The 19,771-nt window shown below is 42.7% G+C and overlaps 1 protein-coding gene across 3 annotated transcripts in view; it reads right to left on the bottom strand.

The window, feature by feature from the left end:
• Window positions 1-626: 626 nt before the first annotated feature.
• ZDHHC3 (zinc finger DHHC-type palmitoyltransferase 3) overlaps window positions 627-19,771 on the bottom strand; it is a 33,834-nt gene continuing 14,689 nt past the window's right edge. For 2 of the 3 annotated variants that reach the window (XM_039548439.1, XM_039548440.1), the window contains exons 4-7: window positions 16,589-16,685; window positions 14,601-14,682; window positions 12,700-12,830; window positions 627-4,611 (exon numbers count right to left, since the gene is read on the bottom strand). In XM_039548439.1, coding sequence (XP_039404373.1) covers window positions 4,369-4,611; window positions 12,700-12,830; window positions 14,601-14,682; window positions 16,589-16,685 — 553 coding nt within the window. In that variant the 3' untranslated portion in view covers window positions 627-4,368. Of the gene's footprint in view, window positions 4,612-8,384; window positions 10,044-12,699; window positions 12,831-14,600; window positions 14,683-16,588; window positions 16,686-19,771 lie in introns of those variants that run through there. The other variant, XM_039548441.1, reaches the window with a different exon arrangement.

The following is a 19,771-nucleotide window of genomic DNA, read 5'->3' as shown; positions in this document are numbered from 1 at the left end:
ATCACAGACCAGGGATCGGAGCTCATGTCGGTGCCAGCTTCAGCCAGCTATGGGTGTGAGCCTGGGAGAGGCCAGCAGTGCTGTGGTCCAACCTGGAAGGACACACAGGGACCTCCCTGCACCAAGGGCTGCTGTGCAGCTCAAGCAACATTTCAACCAAATCCTTCCTGGGCAATTCCCAATTCCTCCCAGCTCGCCATCTGGGGAATGTACCACCATGTGCCTTTCCTTGTCTTTAGAGCACAGAAAGAGCAAACCCAGCACAGTCTCCCCAAACACCATTTTTCATACAGCTTCCTATCCCACTTCTTTTGGGGGTTTTCAGGCGTTTTTGGAGGAGGAGCCATCTCCAGCAGCATTAGAAATGTCCAACATCTATTCTTCCCCTGCCACCCTGAATGTTGCTGGGCAGGAAGAACCTCGATGGCAGTGTACATCAGGAGCTCTTCCAGCCACAGTCACACTGGAGAAGACAACAGCTGTGCACAGCTGGAGCCCACCGCTGCACTGCACACCCCAGCAACTCTTGAGCACACCTTTAGCAAGGTCCCACAGCGTGGCCAGCAGCAGAGTGGCACTGGGGTTTCCAGCGTTTCCACAGGTAAAGATGAAATCAGGTCACAAAGTAGTATAGGGGGTAATTTATTTGTTTATTTAAAAGGCAAATGCTCAAGCATTAATGCAGTAGGGTGGAAAAAAGAAATGGTGACTACATCTGGTTATGTGCCAGCCCATAAAAAGGGAAGAGGAAAAAAACTAGGAAGGACATAAAAAGGCAAAAAGATTTTAACCACTCTCTTGTGTTTCAAAGATTTGGGGAACTCCCAGAGGAGCACACAGGTGGCTGCCAGGCCATGGACAGGGGTCAAGGCTGCCCTGCCCCTGCTGACCCTCTGCCCATGGTGTTCTGTTGCTCCACAGCAGCACAGGGTCCCCAAAAGGCCACCTCCTACACCTCCTGTGGTGGCATAGCAGGGAGTGGGAGCTCCTCTCCACAGGCAGAGTGGGTGCAGGGTCCGTGTGCATCCTGTCCACAGGGTAGGGAGGAGCAGGTGGTCCTTGGAAGATGAAGTATTAGCTCTTTAGTAAGTACAACAGGGACTGAAGGCACAAAAAGGAGTTACAAACAGCAAAAAATGTGTTTTTTCAAGAGATGTAAATTCTCTATTTGCATAGAAAACCTGCTGTAGAAGACACCAGGTAAGAAGTACGAGAACACTTTCCACATTTGCCATGACCCTGCCCATCACATATTAACCTCATCAGAGCATCACCTCATGTCAGAGCAGTGATGGGACCTCCAGCAAATCACATCCCACTGTGCAGTGCAGGGGGAGCATCCTCCCCGGCCCCATACACTTAGGGTGCCACAAGCAGGCTCTCCAGGATGTCTTTCCTGGGACCTGGCAGGCCAGCCAGGACCATAGCTGCATGGTCTGCACATGAAGGCATGCTCTAACAAAGGGCAAGAAGTGTGTAGAGGGAAGGGAAAGTAAACAGTGAGTTTCATTTCAATTCCATGAAAATTATGTTTGGTCTCAAGCTACCAGTCAATCATTAAAGAAGGAGGTTTATACAAAAGCTACGGATAAAACAGATTTTTCCAACTTGTGAAAATGTGGGATTTCTGAGAGTTGTCACACTACATTGAGACAGAAAGGAGATACACCAAGGGGTACTGGGACTTTGGAAGGGGACAAGGGAGACTGACAGACAAGAAACACCAGAACTGATTTCCTGGGTATAGGAAGTCACCCTGCCACATCTTGGGGGCATCACAGCTGGAGCTGGCTGTCCAGGCTCTGTGTAAGGCACAGTGACACACCCCTGTCTCTCACTCAGACTGTAACTGGAGGAGGGGAGATGACTGTTCTGGCTCTCACCCTCCTCTTCACACTACTTTTCTGTTTCCTCTATTTAAAAAAAAAACAAACCCAGAAACGCCAGCACCTGAGGAACAATAGGAGTGGTGGGAAACAGAAGCAGATGACCACTGTTCTCCTGATGAAGTGAGCCAGGTTTGAGAGTGCAGGAGAAATTAGGCTGCCTCCATCCACACCTACCCAAAGCCATGTCCCAGAGTGGGGTCCCCGTTCTGAGAAGCATCCCTGGAACGCAGCATATGGGGGTCCCTCCCAAGCTGACATCCCTATATGCCTGCCTCAAGGTGATGTTCAGCCATGAACTAGTTTCTCCCTGTAGCACCATTCCCACTGCAGACACAGCACCAGAGGCAGGGATGTTAACTGGATGCAGAGGTGGAGCAGCAAGCCAAAATTAGAAAATGTGAGCTAAAAAGGGCACTCTTATTCTTCCTCCTTCAACATCCCCATTGCTCCCTACAGGAAATTCCTTTTAGATCTGTACGTCCCTGACATCCATTTCCTGCGGGATGCTGACAGAGATAAACATAGTCTAGTGCAGAAGGAGGAGTTTCTTCCCTCAACACCACACAGCTGCACAGGGCAAAGACATTCAAGACCTCGTGTCTAAATGACATGAGAGGATACCTTGTTTCCCCTCCAATGTGGGGCGTTTCCCTTTATCCCAAAGGTTATAAATATACAGTTCCTAATGATGTTTTCTAGATCTATTTTGCACTGACAAAGAGAAGAGATATCCAGAGGGAACAGAGGATGGGACAACTACTTGGAAATACCCTCTGGATTTTGGTCAAGCTGTGCTCCTAACAGTCAAGGCACTCTATTTGTTCCCAGTACCTTTGCCAGAAAATGAGACTGCTGTGGCAGAGGACAAGTCCAGGAGAGAATCCCATCCCTCCACAGTAGTCCTGAATGTCACACCATTAATGTACACCAAGATGCTTTCTGAGGAGTTAAAAAAAAACCAGGAAAAAAATCTTGCACAAATTCCATTTGATATTACTCCTATAAATAATAAAAACTTCATATAGGTCTTTCACAATACCATGCTTTCATCCCAAAAACTCCTTTCTCTTACTTTTGAGAGGAAGCAGTTATCTTTGGACCATGTTACAGGGGAGGGGGAGATAAAAGCAAGCATGTTCTGGAGGGGGGAAGCCAGGAGCACATCTCTAGTCTCTTGCAAATTTAATGACAATTAATCTAAGGGATATGACAGAAGAAAAAAAAAGCAATTGAAAAACAGTCTAAATTAAAAGTACCCTGACATCTGGAGGATGCCAAGTGTTTGCAGCGTATCTGAATTCAGAGGCTGGCAACATCTCTGCATGACTTTGCTACCACTACTGCCACCTGCAGTGATGCCCTCTTCAAGGGACGAGTGTTCCTTCTACAGGTTCACCAGCATTCCCCAGGAGCTGGCTGCAAAATTAATGTAAGGAAACCCTGCATAATGGCACGTACTAGTAAGACAGTGTTAAACCCCAGTAAGATTAGGAGGCACTGTTCATTCTCTACCAACTCTAGCTACCAAGAAAAGAAGAAAAGAGAGACATCTAAATTAGACAAGTCAAACAGAGAGAAGCAGCACCTCCATCACAGGGTGTTCACATCACCCTCTCTTTGACAGCAGAAATAGCCCTGGTACCTGGCCTAGACCACTTCCATGCTCCCTGGGCTGCAGAGCTCAGCCAGGCAGTTCCTGCTTCACACATCTCACATGTGAATGAGCCACAGCCCCGGGGCAAAAGCTTCCCCCCACCAGCACCTCGAAAACCCGGCCAACATTTGCCCGTTCTTAGCTGCACTGGCCACGGGTGAATGCTCTCACCAGCCTGGCACCATCACAAGCCCACCACCTCCAACATGCACCACCAGTCCTGGGCAGTCCCACAAGCACAGAGGGTAAAAATTAACCCCTGGAGATATTTCAGAGCCCAAAGGAATTACACCCAGGGTGAGCTCATCCAAGTGCTGCATCCATAGCCCTGTATCCCACCTAGGCTAAGATCAGTGTGGCAGCAGCTTTCATAACCTAGAGGCAGCACCCATGGGATGGGATGGGCTAAAGTGGATGTGTTTTTCCAGAAAACCTTCAGAGCTGGCCTAATCTTGCCATCACACACATTTAGTCCTCCAAAGGGCTGTTAAGAACAAAGATTAACCAGACTCCCTAGGATGGCACATTTCTGGGAACTGGAACCAATCTATCTGACAATTATAAACTGTCCTTTAAGGCCATCTAAGAAAAGCTCAGTAAAGAAGTTGACACAGGTCTGAAAAGGAGCTTATGAACCACATCACTTACGAAGTTCTCTCTGGAGATTTGCATTACTAGTGCTGTAGGGTCTGTTCCAGACAAATACTCCTGAATTTTTAAATGCACCAGAAAATATGCTAAAAAGCAACCCTTAAATCTCCAGCACAAGTAATTATTAAAAGGAACACCTGAAAGCTTCTCCTGGCATTGTGGAGGATGCTTTGCTTATTCACGCAACATTTGGATGGCAACATCTCGAGCCAGAAACTGCTCGATTTCTTCTTGGGTCATAATTTCAGATGCAGGAGCTGCTGCCACTGCTTCAGCCAGCACTGGGCTCTTGCAGTTCAGGTTTGAGAAAGGGTTGAACCAACCCAGGGAGAAGGCACCACCAAACGCCAGCTTCATTCCTTCCCAGCCGCTGATCTTCTCCCAGGTTGGCTTCTGGTTTTTAAGTCGCTCAATACCCTGCAAGAAGAGAAGAGTTTATGGTTGTCTCACGCATACAGCAGGTATTTGGGCACCAAGCACTGTAGCACATGCAGAACTGCCTACCTATAGCCAGGTTGATGCTATTCCAGTTTGAGTTAACAATGAAGACAGACACCCTGCATTAGAGTTTCATCTCCAAATTTAACAGCAAAACCCTCACACGAGATCAAATTAATGGACAATCTGAATCTTGCTGATGTATTTTGGCATCAGTTGCTATTGATTTTTAGGGTACAGAGATGGCTTCTGAAAAGCCAGCCTTTTTGGAAACACGGACCTCTTCTCATGCAGCTTTTTTAATCCTTCCAAGGAGTGACAAAATACAACTTAAGAGTTTCACCTTGTTTGGGCATTTTTTTGCAATAGTTCAGGCACAGCCAAAATACTGCACTTTTTTCCAGCAATCAGGAATTTACCACTGCCACACCTAGGCTTGTCAATAGAAGCTCACTCCATGCCAGTTAAGAGCAAATATTTAAGAACACAACTTCCATTTACCAAATTGTCAAAGACAAATCACAATGCAACCCAAATAACCTGCTGGGAGGTGAGAAAATCTGTACAGGTGAAAGTGGAGGCTTCAAAATGGGACCACAGCCTTGGTCAATCAGTATTCTAACTCATTCTCCCTTCAAGAACGTCACTTTCAGTAAAGCAAACATTTCGATTGTACTTAAAGAACAGATCTATCGAATTTAGGCAGTGACTTTTTTTTTCCTGGTAGTCTTCTCCATGTAGGAATAAGGAACTAAAATTTATTTTCTTAATGATTTTTTTTAAGGCTGCCACTGTGTGAAATAGGGCACAATTTTTTATGCCCATTTTCTGTATCATTTAAGAGAGGAGTCAGATCTGCAGCTGTGTATGATCCATTCGTAATGATATACGAGTGACCACACAGAAAGTTTGTTCTTAGAGAAGCAAGAATACTGGATCCAAGTTTTGAGAAGCTCAAGGAAATGAAAAAAAAGCGCAAATTCAGTTAAAACTGTAAGAAAGAAGAGTTTTAGAAGTGCTGGATGAACAGTACATTTGTCACGTACTAATTCTACAGATTATTCTTGACAACACACAGAACATTCAAAGCTCTGCAGTGAGAGGAAAGGAATACAGGCAGCAGCTCAGCAGCACCACAGCTGCACTCACTGTCAGCCTCGCAAATAACACAGCAGCAGCAGCTCAGTTTGCAAGAACACTGAGTCAGCACGAGCAGACCCAGAAGAAAACACACCAGAAACCGCAGCACTGCGTGCAAAGCTTTTGTGAACTTCATTCCTTCATTCATGCCCTGTTTCTCGTGCTGATTTAGGAGAAACCCAGCAGTGAAGGTGCAGAAAGGAATGACGCAGCACCAAATCGGAATTCCTCAGGGTTGTAATTTGGGAAAAATTCAAGCCCTGAAGGACTTTGAATGCTAAGCACACGCCTGCAGCACCTCACCCTGCTCCCAAGCTTGCAAATGTACCGTTTTAAGTGCTCCAGGGAAAATCCCTTGCAGCCCCTGGTCCCTTGGGATGCCACACTTGGTGTGCCACAGCCAGGGCCCGACCTTACCTCCCTGCTGGGCAAGCTGGAGAGGAGCAGAGTTTGTGCACAGCAGACCCTTGGCAAAGCGTTCTAGCACTACTATGAGCTTTTCCTCTGGGATACTGCACTTCCAGCACCCAGTGGCTGTGCAACCAGGAGGCAGAGGCTTTGGCAGCTTAAAGCAAGAGACCACCTTTGGTTGCGCAATGTTCCTTAGCAAACTGCAGAGCTTTCCCATGTGTCAGTAACAAACTGGCTGGAGCACGGCTGGAGCACTTACTGTGTGAGCATCTAGGGAAAAGGAAAACAAGTAGCACAGAGCAGGAGGAGAGACAGACACCAGGCATTTAAACCCCTCTCTGCAAGCACAAGCTTTAACCCTGCCCTCACTCATTTGTGTAATCCCTTTCAATCCTTGCTGCCATCTAGACTGGGAATACAGATTTGGAACAGTTCTGGGCAGAAACCCATCCTTTCCTCCCAAAAAATCATTGCTCACCTGCTCCTATCAGCATCTGCTAACCAAGGCAATAAGCAAGGTCAGGCTGAGGTTGTGCTAATGCCAATTAGGGAGCAGTTCATCAGAGCAGCTAGAGGCATACTTTCTCTCTCCCAACCTGACCTCACTAATCCCTTCACAGCATGGTTTCAAAATAAACAGAAGTTTTATAATTGTATCTTGATCTATTTTTGGCTGCCAGCCACATGGTCAGTAGGGCATGAGGTTATGCCTTAAAAAGAACCTAAGGGAGATGGAAGGAATGCACAGCTGTTGGACAACTCATTACTGTTTCATCTTTCCCTATTTCAAATCACATAATTTTGAACCAATACTGAAAAGAGAAGATATACACTGAGGAAATATAAAATACTGGACACTCCTCTTTAAGTAAGAGGCACAACATTGCAAACATGGGGACAGTAAGACAAGGTTAACCTGTGACCACTGCGATGCTGTAGGATATACTCTCTTTCTCCAACTACTGCCCTCGGTATCTGCTCCTGCCCAGAGCCAGAGAAGGACGGTGGGCTGCATGGTCTTACCCAGAAGCAATCTGCAGGACAGCTCTTGAATGTTAGAAGAAATGCATTAATTTCCTTCAATGCACTTTTAACACATGAAAGGAAAGAGCAAACCAGAAAGACAAGCATTGAGACAAATTGATGGTTACAGAGAAGACACAAGAAGCACCGCCACTGGAAATCATGATTAAGGCAGACTTTTCTTACAGCAGTTCCTTGCACTCGTTTCTGCTTGGAGCACCACTTAGTTTTCCAGAAGTGCCCTGTTTGAGTTTCTTTCAACTTCTCTCGGCCACACTAAAACAGAACTAGCACCTGAAATGGGGTAGTCCTGACCAAGAAAATACTTTCCATCAGCTAACCAGTAAGTCTGCCTTTCTCCTGTTAGTACTGTCCTACTTTTAGTACCATTCAAATTGCACCAAACAGCACCACCGAGCCGTGCAGCACAAGGAAAGCTGAAGGCCATGGTTATCACCACACACACACAACAGGTACCGGTGGCACTTCTGGGATGGTGCCTCATTTAAAAAACAAAACACACAGTTTGACTGAAAATATCAGTACTATATAACGCTGTTTAACAATTTGCATTTGGTTTGAAGCAAGAAAAACTCAGTAGCTAGGCATTTTTCCACGATGGTCAAAATGCCAGAAAAATGTAATCAATCTTCCTCCAGAACGCATAGCTAATAAGGGTAATTAAAATAAACCCAAACTGGAACATAGAATTTGTAATCGAAACAATTTTTGAAGCAGTGAACTACAGAGAGGTGCATTAATTAGTTAATTCCCTAGCTGACTCAATATAAAAAGCCTCTCTCCTCAATAAATCTGATTTTGCATCAAGGCAGCGTAAGGGCCAGATTCTCTACCAGTTCAAATCATCTCCTGCACGTGTCTCACCAGCTGGACTGACCATGGCCCAAGATCCAGCTTAACTATTAAGCTTGGGAGCGTTCTCTGAGAAACACCATCACACACTAAAACCAGAGTTACAGCCTCTCCCCAGTGGCGAAATAAACCACTGATTAACAGATCAGTATATTACCAATTAACTCACTTTTCAACTTAGAAGTTGAACACTCAAGTTAATTAACCTTCATATGCTTCTGCCTGCTTGCACACAGAAGTGAAAGTTCAGAAAACCATTACGGATTTTTCCTAAGATTTGGAGCAAAGAAAGGAAGAACAGCAAACAAGTTTTTGGAAAAGTTTTATTGCATTTGTTTTCCATATGGAAGCATTGACAGATTGAAAAGATGCAGCATTCACATTACTTCCAAAATGAGACATCCATTCAATTTCTCCTTCCCTGATTTCCCTCCCTTCCCACGTGGCTTTGAAGCAGTCTAAACAGGTCAGTTTCCAAAAAAATATTTTAAACCAAGGAAAGAAAAGATTCCTTGGAAGTCACAGACACAGCTGATTTGCGTATTTCTTTTGTTTGCAATTCATTTGATGAGCCCATGGGAGTTGTGAATCAAAAATATAATAAAATTCCTGCCTGAATCTAAGATGCCAGTTGTAATTATGAATGGTTTAGCTCTATCCATTTTTTGGAATGTCTTCTGTCCCTCCCACTTTCATCACCACACAGTTCATAACAGCATGCATGCTCCTTACCATAAATATTTCCCAATTTCAAACCCTTACGCATATATGTGCCTGTGTTTACACACATACACATGTATGCATAAATAGGAGAAAAGATTTACAAAGCTCTAAACCAGGGCAATGCTAACAATATAGAATCAATCACCCTGGAACACTTACACATCCCATCAATATTAGTCTTTATAGGAATCTGGGCATTCATGTCAGTTTTTCACGTTAACACCGCTTAGCAGGCATTGCTCTAACAAGTCATTTACCAAGACAAACACACACAAAAAAAACATGATTCTGCTATTCTAAACACTTGAAAATTAGCTTTCTTTCTTTCCTGGAAGTGTAAGGCATGTAATAATCCAAACAGTCTTCTAAATCTGCCACAGTTATCCTAAAGGGGCAACAATTTCCTGCACACAAGGGAGGGAACAGACAAAATAATGCCAGAAAGATGGAATCAGTTCTGTGGCTGGAAGGAAAAAGGAGGGTGGAGTGGGAATTGGTGTTGGCAACGCTTAAGTACTTTAACTGTTTGTGATCACCAGGTCAACTGGCTCTCTTGCTGTGTTGCCTTCTGGTCTTGCACCTTTTGGTACGTGAAGTATCTGCTTTCCTGGTCAAGTTCACTTATGAAAGAGCAATGTGCTCCTTCAGGAAGTCCAAATGTGTCTGTGTAGGGCTGTTGGCACTCACATGTCATCCACAGAGCTCATCACAGTCAGGAGACAGCATGAGAATTTACTCAGAAGAGGTGGGTCATAACAGAGAAGAGAGGATCCCCTTCACATTAGTTATGCCATACAGAAAGCAGAGAGAAACAAATGCCAGTAAAGTTAATGAGATAAAAAAGAAAGGAAAAAAAAAAGAAAAGGAAAAAAAAAAAGAAAAAGCAGCAGCAGTTTCAGCCAGAGATATAGAATTATCTAAAATGGTGGAATATAGGGCTTGTTTTTCCTCTGCAATTATCAGCCATTTAATAGACATAAAAAAAGTTTGTTTTGCTTTTTGTTTTAAACATTCATGGAAAATTTGTAACAGTAGTGCTGTAATATGTTTCTATTTTAGTGGAAATGCTGGTCAGGAATTCCTCAGACCACATACTGGTACGGGTCTGCTTTTCCTTGGTCTGGTGTTGCGAATGGGCTAAGCCATGCTATAGAGAACGGATGGCCAAATACTGCTTTCATGTTCATCCATTTTGTTTTTTTAGCCCATCTTCTCTCTTCCTTTTTCAACTGTTCTATTCCCTGAAAACAGAAATATCACATTTTCAGTCAAATACTCAGATTCTGTAGTTCTGGATTCGGGGAAAGGTCTACTCTCAATTACCTCTTATCCAAAGGACAGAGTAAGAAAATACAAATGCATCTGTACTGTCTTTCCTTCTCACTGTTTTATATTAAAAAATATTAAATCTAGAAACTGTTCCTTGAAAATAAAATTGCTTTCATTTTCTTCAGACCTACATACTTCAGAAACATTTTAAGACCTGCCATCCAATTGCCTCTGATGTCAATAAAAAAAACCCCACCACTTAAAACCAAACAAAAAGTATGTGCTTTAATGGCTGAATGCATTATGTGCTAACCAGATGGAAAAGTTTTAGAAGAAACCATTACAAGCTTGCAGACAAAAAAAAAAAAATAAAACAACCAAAAAACCCACAAACCCAAAGATAATCACTATAATGCTCCCAGATTCACCAAGCAAGTTCAGGAAGTGCCCATGGCTCAGTGTAGCTCAGTCTACCTGGTGCCTCTTCATGTGTCATTAGAATCACTGCTAAAACATGCATGGGCTGACAGCATGGAGAGAGGGTTAAATAAGATACTGATTTGAAGAAATCATTGGCATTGTTTAGTAAAGGTTAGAGGCAGAACAAAAATAAGCCATCAAGCAATCAGCTGGAACATTCACTAGTTAAACACTAAAAAGAAATAAATCCATATTGTGTCTAAAGCCCAGGAGTGAATTTGGTCTGTCAGGAAAGCCATATATGCCTGGCTGCCATAGAAGCACAATGAGTAAGAGCAGTCACTGGAGAGCATCACTCTCCCATGGGCAGCAGCAGCAGCTGGCAGATCACCCAGCTCCTTGACTCTGCATCTTTTGCAAGGTAAGGTTTCTCCTGACCTGCACGTGTCTCCCACGCTACGCAGTAATGCGCTGCAATGCATCTGCGTGCCTCAAATTACTGACGCTGGGAGCTCTGATGAACACAACAGGGGCCAACTGCAGGAGTTGTGCTGATCCCTGGTAAATGTCACCTCCAGAGACAACAGCAAAATACCAGGGTTCTGGGTCCCTCCAGGCAGAAAGGAACCATCTTGCTGGGACAGCATACTCAAGATGAGGAATGAAGTCTCCCAGTGACTGGAATAAAAAGGTGAAAAACGGCAACACACAGCCCTATCTCTAAAATGTGAGTTACAACACTACAAGAGAGCACACCAAGAAGCACTTCACCTGGAAGTATTCCTCTGCTCAAAACAGACTGCTTGCCAGACAGCTAGCTCAATGCTGGCACACCAACAATGAGACATTCCATGGAGCAAAATCCTTCCTGGTACATATTAAAAAAACCACCCAAAAATAAAAACCCACAACCCAACAAGGGGAGACCATATTTCATTTTTTTATTTTAGAATGTGGCATTGTTCCTTTAACATCTACAAGTCCCCATCTAAGAGTGGAAGGGAAAATCTGGGGACTTATATGGGTGCCCAGCCATAGGAAGCAGCTTCTAAAAATTCTTGACAGGTTTCAAAGATAGAGAAATTCAAACAATGGTTTCACAGGCGGCATTGCTAATTTACACACTTATTGATGAACACAAGCTCAGCAGGATCTGTACCACACTGTACTTCTTCCTGGGGCTCTCCCCATCAGAAAGAACAGTGAAGTCTTCCTCTGAACACAGACAGGTGGAACATCAGCCTCTTGCGGAAGCCAAGCATTAAAAATAGCACTGCAAAAAAAGGCTCAGAGCAATGGGCCCATACGGCATATAATGCCAGTCACAGCTCTCTGACAGTAGCAAAAACACTTATGCTAGCTTCAACTGGCCATGGGCAAACAAGGAAAACAAACCTAAAGGAGGCAGGGAGGAAAGAAGAGTTGTCACTCTTTTAAGCCCATCACTTCTCTCCAGCCACCCCAGTTAATTCAATTACCTGAGCATGCTTGGTGAAGAGTGGAAGTATTCACAAGTGTGGGAACACCCACCAGAGTCCCCAGCTACATCGCTACAGAAGTGGGCAAATACATGGATTTAGGACTGTAATATTATTATATAACCTCTCCTATGCCACCTTTGAATTCGGGATGACTTGGTGGATTTGCAGCAGACTGTGTCCAGCGGGGTCCCTTGAGCCTGCTCTGCTCCCTTTTCTTTTTCCCTCTGGCAAGAGTTTTTGAACTGTTGAACAGGTATCTAAGACTGGAAAATCTTCTAGGCTAAAAAAAAGTCCCTGTCTGTGTGTGTGTGTGTATTCCTCCCCCACCTACTCATCTTGGCTTACCAGCACACAAACCTGTGCACAGTGACAACCAGGACACAGGTGAACTTCAGACAATACCAATGTAAAAGCACCTCATTAAAGAAAAAAGGTTCTCCAATCCACAGGGGACAAATATTCTCTACAGAATAATCCCAGCTACCTATGCCTACTTTATGGGAAGTACTGTCAACATAGCACTCCAGTCAATACATAGGAGTACCCTACTTCCCACAGTGACCTTCAGAGAGCACCATCCAGCACCATGCTAGCTCAGCTTTATTACACTGGATCTCTCCTCAAAGGGTACATGGACTCCCTGTGCCGTGAGGTAAAACCCCACAGCCCATCACTGTTTCTACAAATGGTGAGAGACAGGGTAAAGGAGAGAATGTGAGACACCCACCGTTTCATCAGTGCAGATGGAGTGTACTTGGGTCCCAAACATAACTGAGGTGAAGATGAGAAATAGGAGAGCCTCAAAACACAAGAGGATGAGGAGAATCACTGTAGTTGGTGGAGAGAAGGAACTGCACTCTGCGAAGACAAAACAACAGAGTTGGAAGGGCAGACACCAAGTAATGCACCAGCTGCAAAACACCTGCTAAGCCACGAGTTTTCTGTACTCAAACTATCAAATAAATTAGCTGAACAACATTCCCAGAAAGACACACAGGGAAGCTCTGACATGCAAGCATAAAATGATCACTCCCCCAAGTTTAAAAAAAAGCCAAAAAACCCACCAAACACCCTGCAACGCTTCAAGATTGTAATTTTCTTTTCTACTTCAGAGTTCCCCCAGTACACTGGCTAGGACTCCATTCTACTCAATTTCACCTGGAGCTTCTCTCTTAAACCTTAACCTTAACAGATTTTCCACAGTGATAAGTCCATTAGAAATCTCAAGCTGGCAGTCAGGACACGAGCTTATGTAGCACCAACATAAAACCAGGGTATGCTTCCTTTTCATAACTGCTCTAAGCCATAACTTAAAAAAGGTCAGATTAAGCCAAATTCCTACTTTTCTTCATACTCAATAATGCAAACTCAAGCAAGTGCTAAAAAAAAAAAAAACCAAGAAGGTAATTAGAAAGGAGGAGCAAAAGAAAAGAACGTTATAGGGCCAAAGTCATAGTGTTCAATGCTGTAAATTTCAGAACATCTCCAGATTTTTTCGAAATCTAAGACTCTCATCAAAAGCCTGTATTTTTCTCATGAGATCTTCAGCTTAAACAGATTCACCATAATCAGGGACTAACACAATTTGCACAAACACAAGGCAGCTGAACAACACATCCATCTCTCCTAACAGCTCTGTTCTGCCACCTAAGCCTGGGACAGCCAGGAAAGTGCCTTCTCCACAGGAACAGGCTCTAAGAAAGGAGATAAGGGAAACTACCTTTTGATGTATCCTTCCCTTACGGCCCTGGCCACTGCAGTCAAATGCAGATGTTCTCACTGACAGCTGGCAGCTGTTTTACAAAGTTCTGAAGTGCAGAACAACCTCATCAAGTTCAATTCATATGTGTATCCTCTGCAGTACTATAAACTAAAACCAGTCATTATATTGAATAACACTACTGAAATTCCAAGGAAAAAACCCTCATACTTTTCCAAAAAAAGTCATAAGCAGCACATACATGTGCACACAAATTCTTTGACACCTTGCTCTTCAACTCAGCATTACCTTGAGGATTTCCTATATATCCATATGTGATTTTAAGAATATAGGTAGACTGACTTTGTGAATATTTACTCACTGACTACTTCAGAGTGATGCTGAGGTTTTTAGTTTGGCTTTTTTGAGCTGCTTGGGCTCTGTTTTTGGTTTGTTGGGTTGTTTTTTTGTTTTTTTTTTTGAGGAAAGGAATTGTTTGTTCTTGTGAGGGTGGTTTTTTGGATCTGAGCTAGCATGTTTTCCTGGCAGTCTTGCAACAATGATTCACATTACCCTTTTTAAAAAAAGCATACACATTCTTCTTATCTTGTGTTGGCATTCAGGAAATTAGTGCTGTGTTCACGTGAACAATAGGTTATTACACACATACTCCTCAGGTGTCTTTACATATCAGCTTTTTCCTAGGCACTATCAGATGTAAGTTAAAACAGGACTTTTCAGGAAAGAGATTCAGGCAGGTAAGAAAAAAATACGAAGTTCCAGGACTGATCATTAAAAATAATAAAAAAAACAGAGATAGCATAGCAGAACCTTGATAGCATTCTTCGGAAACAAGCAACTTACTGCATTGTAAGTTCTTATTCAACGGGTAATCTGCTATTTTAATAAGGTATTTTGTTTATACTCACTTGTCCAGTCTTCTTCAAAGCAGTACAAGAAGTGAAATCCCACCATGATTAGAGCATGCAGGGAAATCAGTGCTATATACATCTGAAAAATAAAGGATGTAATACAGGCACCAAGTGAGTTCAAAGACCAAAATGCTCAATCTTCCCAACACTTTATTTGAAAGCATATTGCTAAGATTTCAAAATAAAACCAAACCACAAACAACTCCCAAAACCATCAAGCTCTCCCATCTCCCCTGAAAAAGCACCATGAAGCTGGCAAATGCCAAGACTACACAGACTCATTCTCTCCTTACTAACAGCTCTGAGCGAACACAAGGCAGACTGCTGAATTTAACGCCAGCTGGATCCAAATCCAGCCTCCTGTGTCCCAGAGTGGCCTTCCCCACAGCTCATTGTCCTTACCTCAGCTGAGTACTGCACAGCTTTCAGAGAACAGTAACACTGATCAAGGTATCCTGTTGTCAAAGCTTACATCCTTGCTCTTGACAGCACTACAGCTTCCCAGAGAAACAACAATTAATTTGTTTTAACCAGAGAATGCACTTTCATCTGTTTTCCAGTATGAGGTTCAGAAAAATGATGTATTTTTTTAACAAGTACTTTCTCCTGAGGCAGACACTGGCATGGAAAGTTTCTCTCAGGATTTAATACTTCATACTTAATCATTTTTGGTTTAAGCTAGGTCTTAGCTTTGTAATAAAAAGTGTATGTAACGAAAAGAACAAAAGCTATGTGCAATGCTACACATAGATTACAATTTACTACAACAGGGCTAAAAAAATTACTCTCCTGAAGGTACAAACCCTGACAAAGATAGGCAGATCATAGAAGTGAGAGAGACTTTGTAACAAGAAACACCTCTGGAAGCAGTAAAAAGCAATACGGGAGTATTTGGGTTTTCCTCGCAAGCTGAGCATGCTGCTGTTCTTTCACTTACTCACAGGTCAAAAAGAATATCTAAGAATAAAACCAGAAACCCTTATTTTGTTTCTCTCAACCAAATTAAGTGTTAAATACAGTCTGCTAGAAAGTGGCTATCAAGTTTTAATAGAAACTGAAATCCTTTTGATAGGACTAAAACACCTAGCTCACCTCTCAAGGTAAAAAAAACCTGCTTGCTCATAGGAAAGAAATGGGATTCATTTTGTTCTGTAATCCACATCCTTGCAAACCACACCACAGAACACTAAGCCTTTCATTTAACTGTAAATCTCCTCCTTTCTGCTTGGTAATATGAGAACATACTTCCTCAAACCTACAGATGTCTCAGAAGATTTATTAATAAAACAGAGCATCACTGAAACTCAGCCTTGTAATGTTCACACTACTCCCACGGGATATTTGCAGTTCACTTTGATGAAACACATTTCAAACCTTCCAGAAATATCCAGTATTCAAGTTTGTACTCCTGTTTTCTTACTCATGATGCTACAGATACAGTACAAAAAGTCGTGCACCTCCTTGGTTTTCAAGTACAAAACTAAACCACTTGCAATTAAAAGGTGGATAGTTCTTATCTAAGGGGATGCAGACTTCCCACTCCTCCTTTGAGATGTGGCAACGGCTCTTATTACATGATCCCACACAGGTACTCATACAACTATAATGTTTAGGAGGCCTACATATGCCTGGGACCCTACCAGCCACTGTTTGATGTAAAGGGATGGCCCCTGCCTCAAGGAGCTCAGCACCACAGTAAACTACTCGCATTACAAAATAGGTGCTGAACTACCACCAATACAAACCTCAAAAACCCCTGACAAAGGCTTCCTGTGATGCCTTTTCCCAGTGCTGTGGATGGATGGGTGGGGGTGTGTGTGTTCCCTAATTAGTGAAACAGAAGCCTGTATGTAGCAGGTCCCCATAAAGTTCTTCCAAAACACGAAGGAAGAGAATGCCAGCACTGGGAGCTGCTTCACAGACTACACACTGCATTTCAGCACTTCCCACTGGACAACCTCAAGCATCACCTGCAAAATACTTACTGTAAACAGTACAAAGTACTTCTGGTTATTCTCTCCTACACAGTTATTGACCCAGGGGCAGTGATGGTCCATTTTCCGAATGCACCTCTTGCAAACGCTGAAAGAACATAGGTCTGTATTAACAGCACTTTTCCTTCCAAGAACACAAGATTTCACAGGGGGTTGGGGGACAAAGAAATTCAGGAAAAGAATCAGAGGTGAAATCTGAATCTAAAAGAATTTACTTGCCACCATATTCATATTTGTGGTTTGCTTACTTGACTAAGCCTGTTCAAAATGAACCATACAAAACCAAACCACCACTACAAAAATTAAGGCCACACATCAGTGGTTCTTTCCCAAATATAGTTTGAATCATACACTGGGGCAGACGGAAAAAATCTGTGATTTCGTTTAGTTTTAATATATAAGGCCTGTAAAAATGTCCACAGATTAAAACCAAACAGAAACCACAACGATATAAAAGGCAGTAATGAATAAAGATACTTTTCAAAGTTGCTAATAACAGACTAAAGTTTATTTCCCAACACTTGCTGGTAGCAGGAACTTGCAAAAAAGGAAAATTAAATAAGGCATTAGAAAAGATTCATGACATCAAGGTAAGCCACATACTAGCAGAAAACAACTGTGGCAGTCAGTCAGGAAGATGGTAGCACAATATACATTCAAGATGAAATTAGATGTTAAAGCACTTCACAAAACCAGCCTAATAAAATCAAAATTCAAATTCTTGCCAGCATGTAAATTGTGGCTGGAAGTCAAATAATTAAAACATTATTACTTTGTCTGAACATCATTCTCTTGCTTAGTCAGTAACTGCTTCAACTCACATAATAAAGGAAGTCTTTTTCTCTGCTGCTTTCTCATATGCTAGGAGACGAAAGGCAGTCTCCTGATACCACATTGCACAAACAAGCACAGAAATCAAATATGAAAAAGCACAAAACCCCAAAGCAAACAAACAATAGACCCAGAAAGGAAACAGCCATTCCAGAACAATTCTGGCAGCAATGAAACAGAAAGGACTGAGCGCTCTGCTAATTTTATTTTTCTTCTTATAACAAAAAGCACTTTGACCTTAATATAAATAATAAACTTCAACACCCAAACACTTAAGGGAAACTCAAACGAAAACATAAACATGTTCTTATCAGCATGTATGAATAAACAATAGAAAACATCTCTGTCAGAGCAGCCTTTCACTCACTTTACACGGTAGGAGGGGATAATCCCCAAGGATATGTGCTATGCCTGAAAAACAAATGAGTTGCTATAGGCCTGATCCTAAATGAAAGTCCAGGCAGGCAGGCCCCAGCCTCCCAGCACGGGGCCAGATCAGGAGCTGCTCCTCCTCAGGCAGACCTGGGTGCCCTACTACCTGTCAGCCTCAGGTGCAGTGGGAAACATGAAAAGCCTCCTTTTGCCAGAACAAGCAGCTTGAAATTATTTTGAGCTACATGGAGTCTAAAATCAGCAGGCACAGTAAAAGCAATTTACCTGCCAGATAATGTACTTCGTATGACAAGTATTTATCATTGTGATAAAAAAAAGGAGGGGGTAAGGTGAGGCAGGTGGTAAAGGAGGAGGATGCCTCCCTGTGTGCAGGTGTGCACAAACTTCCCTTGGGCTCTGAGAGAGGTGCGTACCCAAGCAACCCTCCAACTGCTCCTACTTCCCCAGAGGGACAACCTGAAGATGCCAAGCCACAGATGTGAAAGGGATAGGAGAGGAGGCTGGGAGGGGAAGTTTTATTCCATGTGCACATACCAAAAACAGTTGGATGACAGGCAGAACAGGAAGCTAGCTGGTGGAAAAGGAAACACAGAAATCACAACTAAACACTGCAGCAACAGGGATACTCACACACTTTCCCCCACTCAACCACCCAGCTTCCAAATGCTGGCAGGACTAGTTTACTGGGCACAGGGGACTCACTAAATAGCACATTCATCAAAAACACCCTGGTCCCTCTGGTATACAGCTAGCAGTATCTCTTGCTGATGCAGATGCTCAACCTTGATGTGTTGAAGTCTAATAAACCTCCCTAGGCCACAAAAAAAATGTTTGACTGAAGATTCTCAACAACATCAGTGGTCAGTGGATCACCTTCCCAAATCTTAATGTCTAAAAACTTATCTTAAAGCATAGAAAAAAGGACCATGGTGACAAGGTTTTGTGCTTAGAGTCTTTTTCATTTACCTACACTGTGAGTAATCATCAAGACAGCATTTTAGATGTGAAGTTTCATTCATAATTGAAAAGCTGTCAGAGCAGATTTTACAGTAGCATTAATAAGTGATAGGCATGATCACATCACTCCTGCTGAATAACCAACTCCTGATTTTCATTAAAATTAAAAGAAAGAAAAAAAAACACAACAAAAAAGAAAAACATTTGCAAACTGAAGCTCTGAAAACAAATATGAAACAAGCAAACAGCAGGACAAGTTTGCTCAGCTCATTACCATGTATTTCCCTCCCCACAAGACCACTGCATGAATCAGCAGTAGCCCAGGTACGAGCTCGCTCTGTATGTATTGCTTTTTGAGTAGGGAAGGAAGTGACACCAGTGCAAACTTATTAACTACTTACTGGAAAGCAGGTTTGCTTGCTTTAAAAGCAGAAGAGAATTTTAGGAAGTAGTTATTTTTTTGCTCACTGCCTTTAGTACTAAAAAGCTCACTACCAGTTACTCTTTTCCGGGAAGTTTATCCTACCAGAAAAAGAAAGGACATGACAGATCAGTAGGCATACTGATCTATCACACAGCACAAAACAATGTCACAGTACTCAATGAAAATGTGGAAGTCTGAACTTTTAAAAAATATGTAGAGTTACCTGCACTTCAGTTTTAACTTAAATACCACTTCTAAATAGGATACACAGTTGGTCAAATGGGTTTGTGAATAAAAACAAAAATGGAAAAGACACTGACCCTTTGGGAGATGTTTTATGGACTTCTACACATTTTGGTATAGAACGTCTCTTTTCAAGTCATCTTTACATGAAAATTTATGGAATGTCAGTTACAAGTCTGGATCCAAGGCAGCACTCAAAAATTTTAAGTGTTTCTCACTTTGCACGAAGTAGCCTCGGCCTCCTATATCTGAAAATCTGTCAGAAAAGGTATGAGATTTCTTCTGAGAAGCTTAAATGTGTCAGGTACTATTGGCAACAGAATTTG

The sequence above is a fragment of the Corvus cornix genome, chromosome 2, assembly GCF_000738735.6.
Source record: "Corvus cornix cornix isolate S_Up_H32 chromosome 2, ASM73873v5, whole genome shotgun sequence".
Taxonomy (NCBI): Eukaryota; Metazoa; Chordata; class Aves; order Passeriformes; family Corvidae; genus Corvus; species Corvus cornix.
This window is presented reverse-complemented; position numbering and strand designations above follow the sequence as displayed.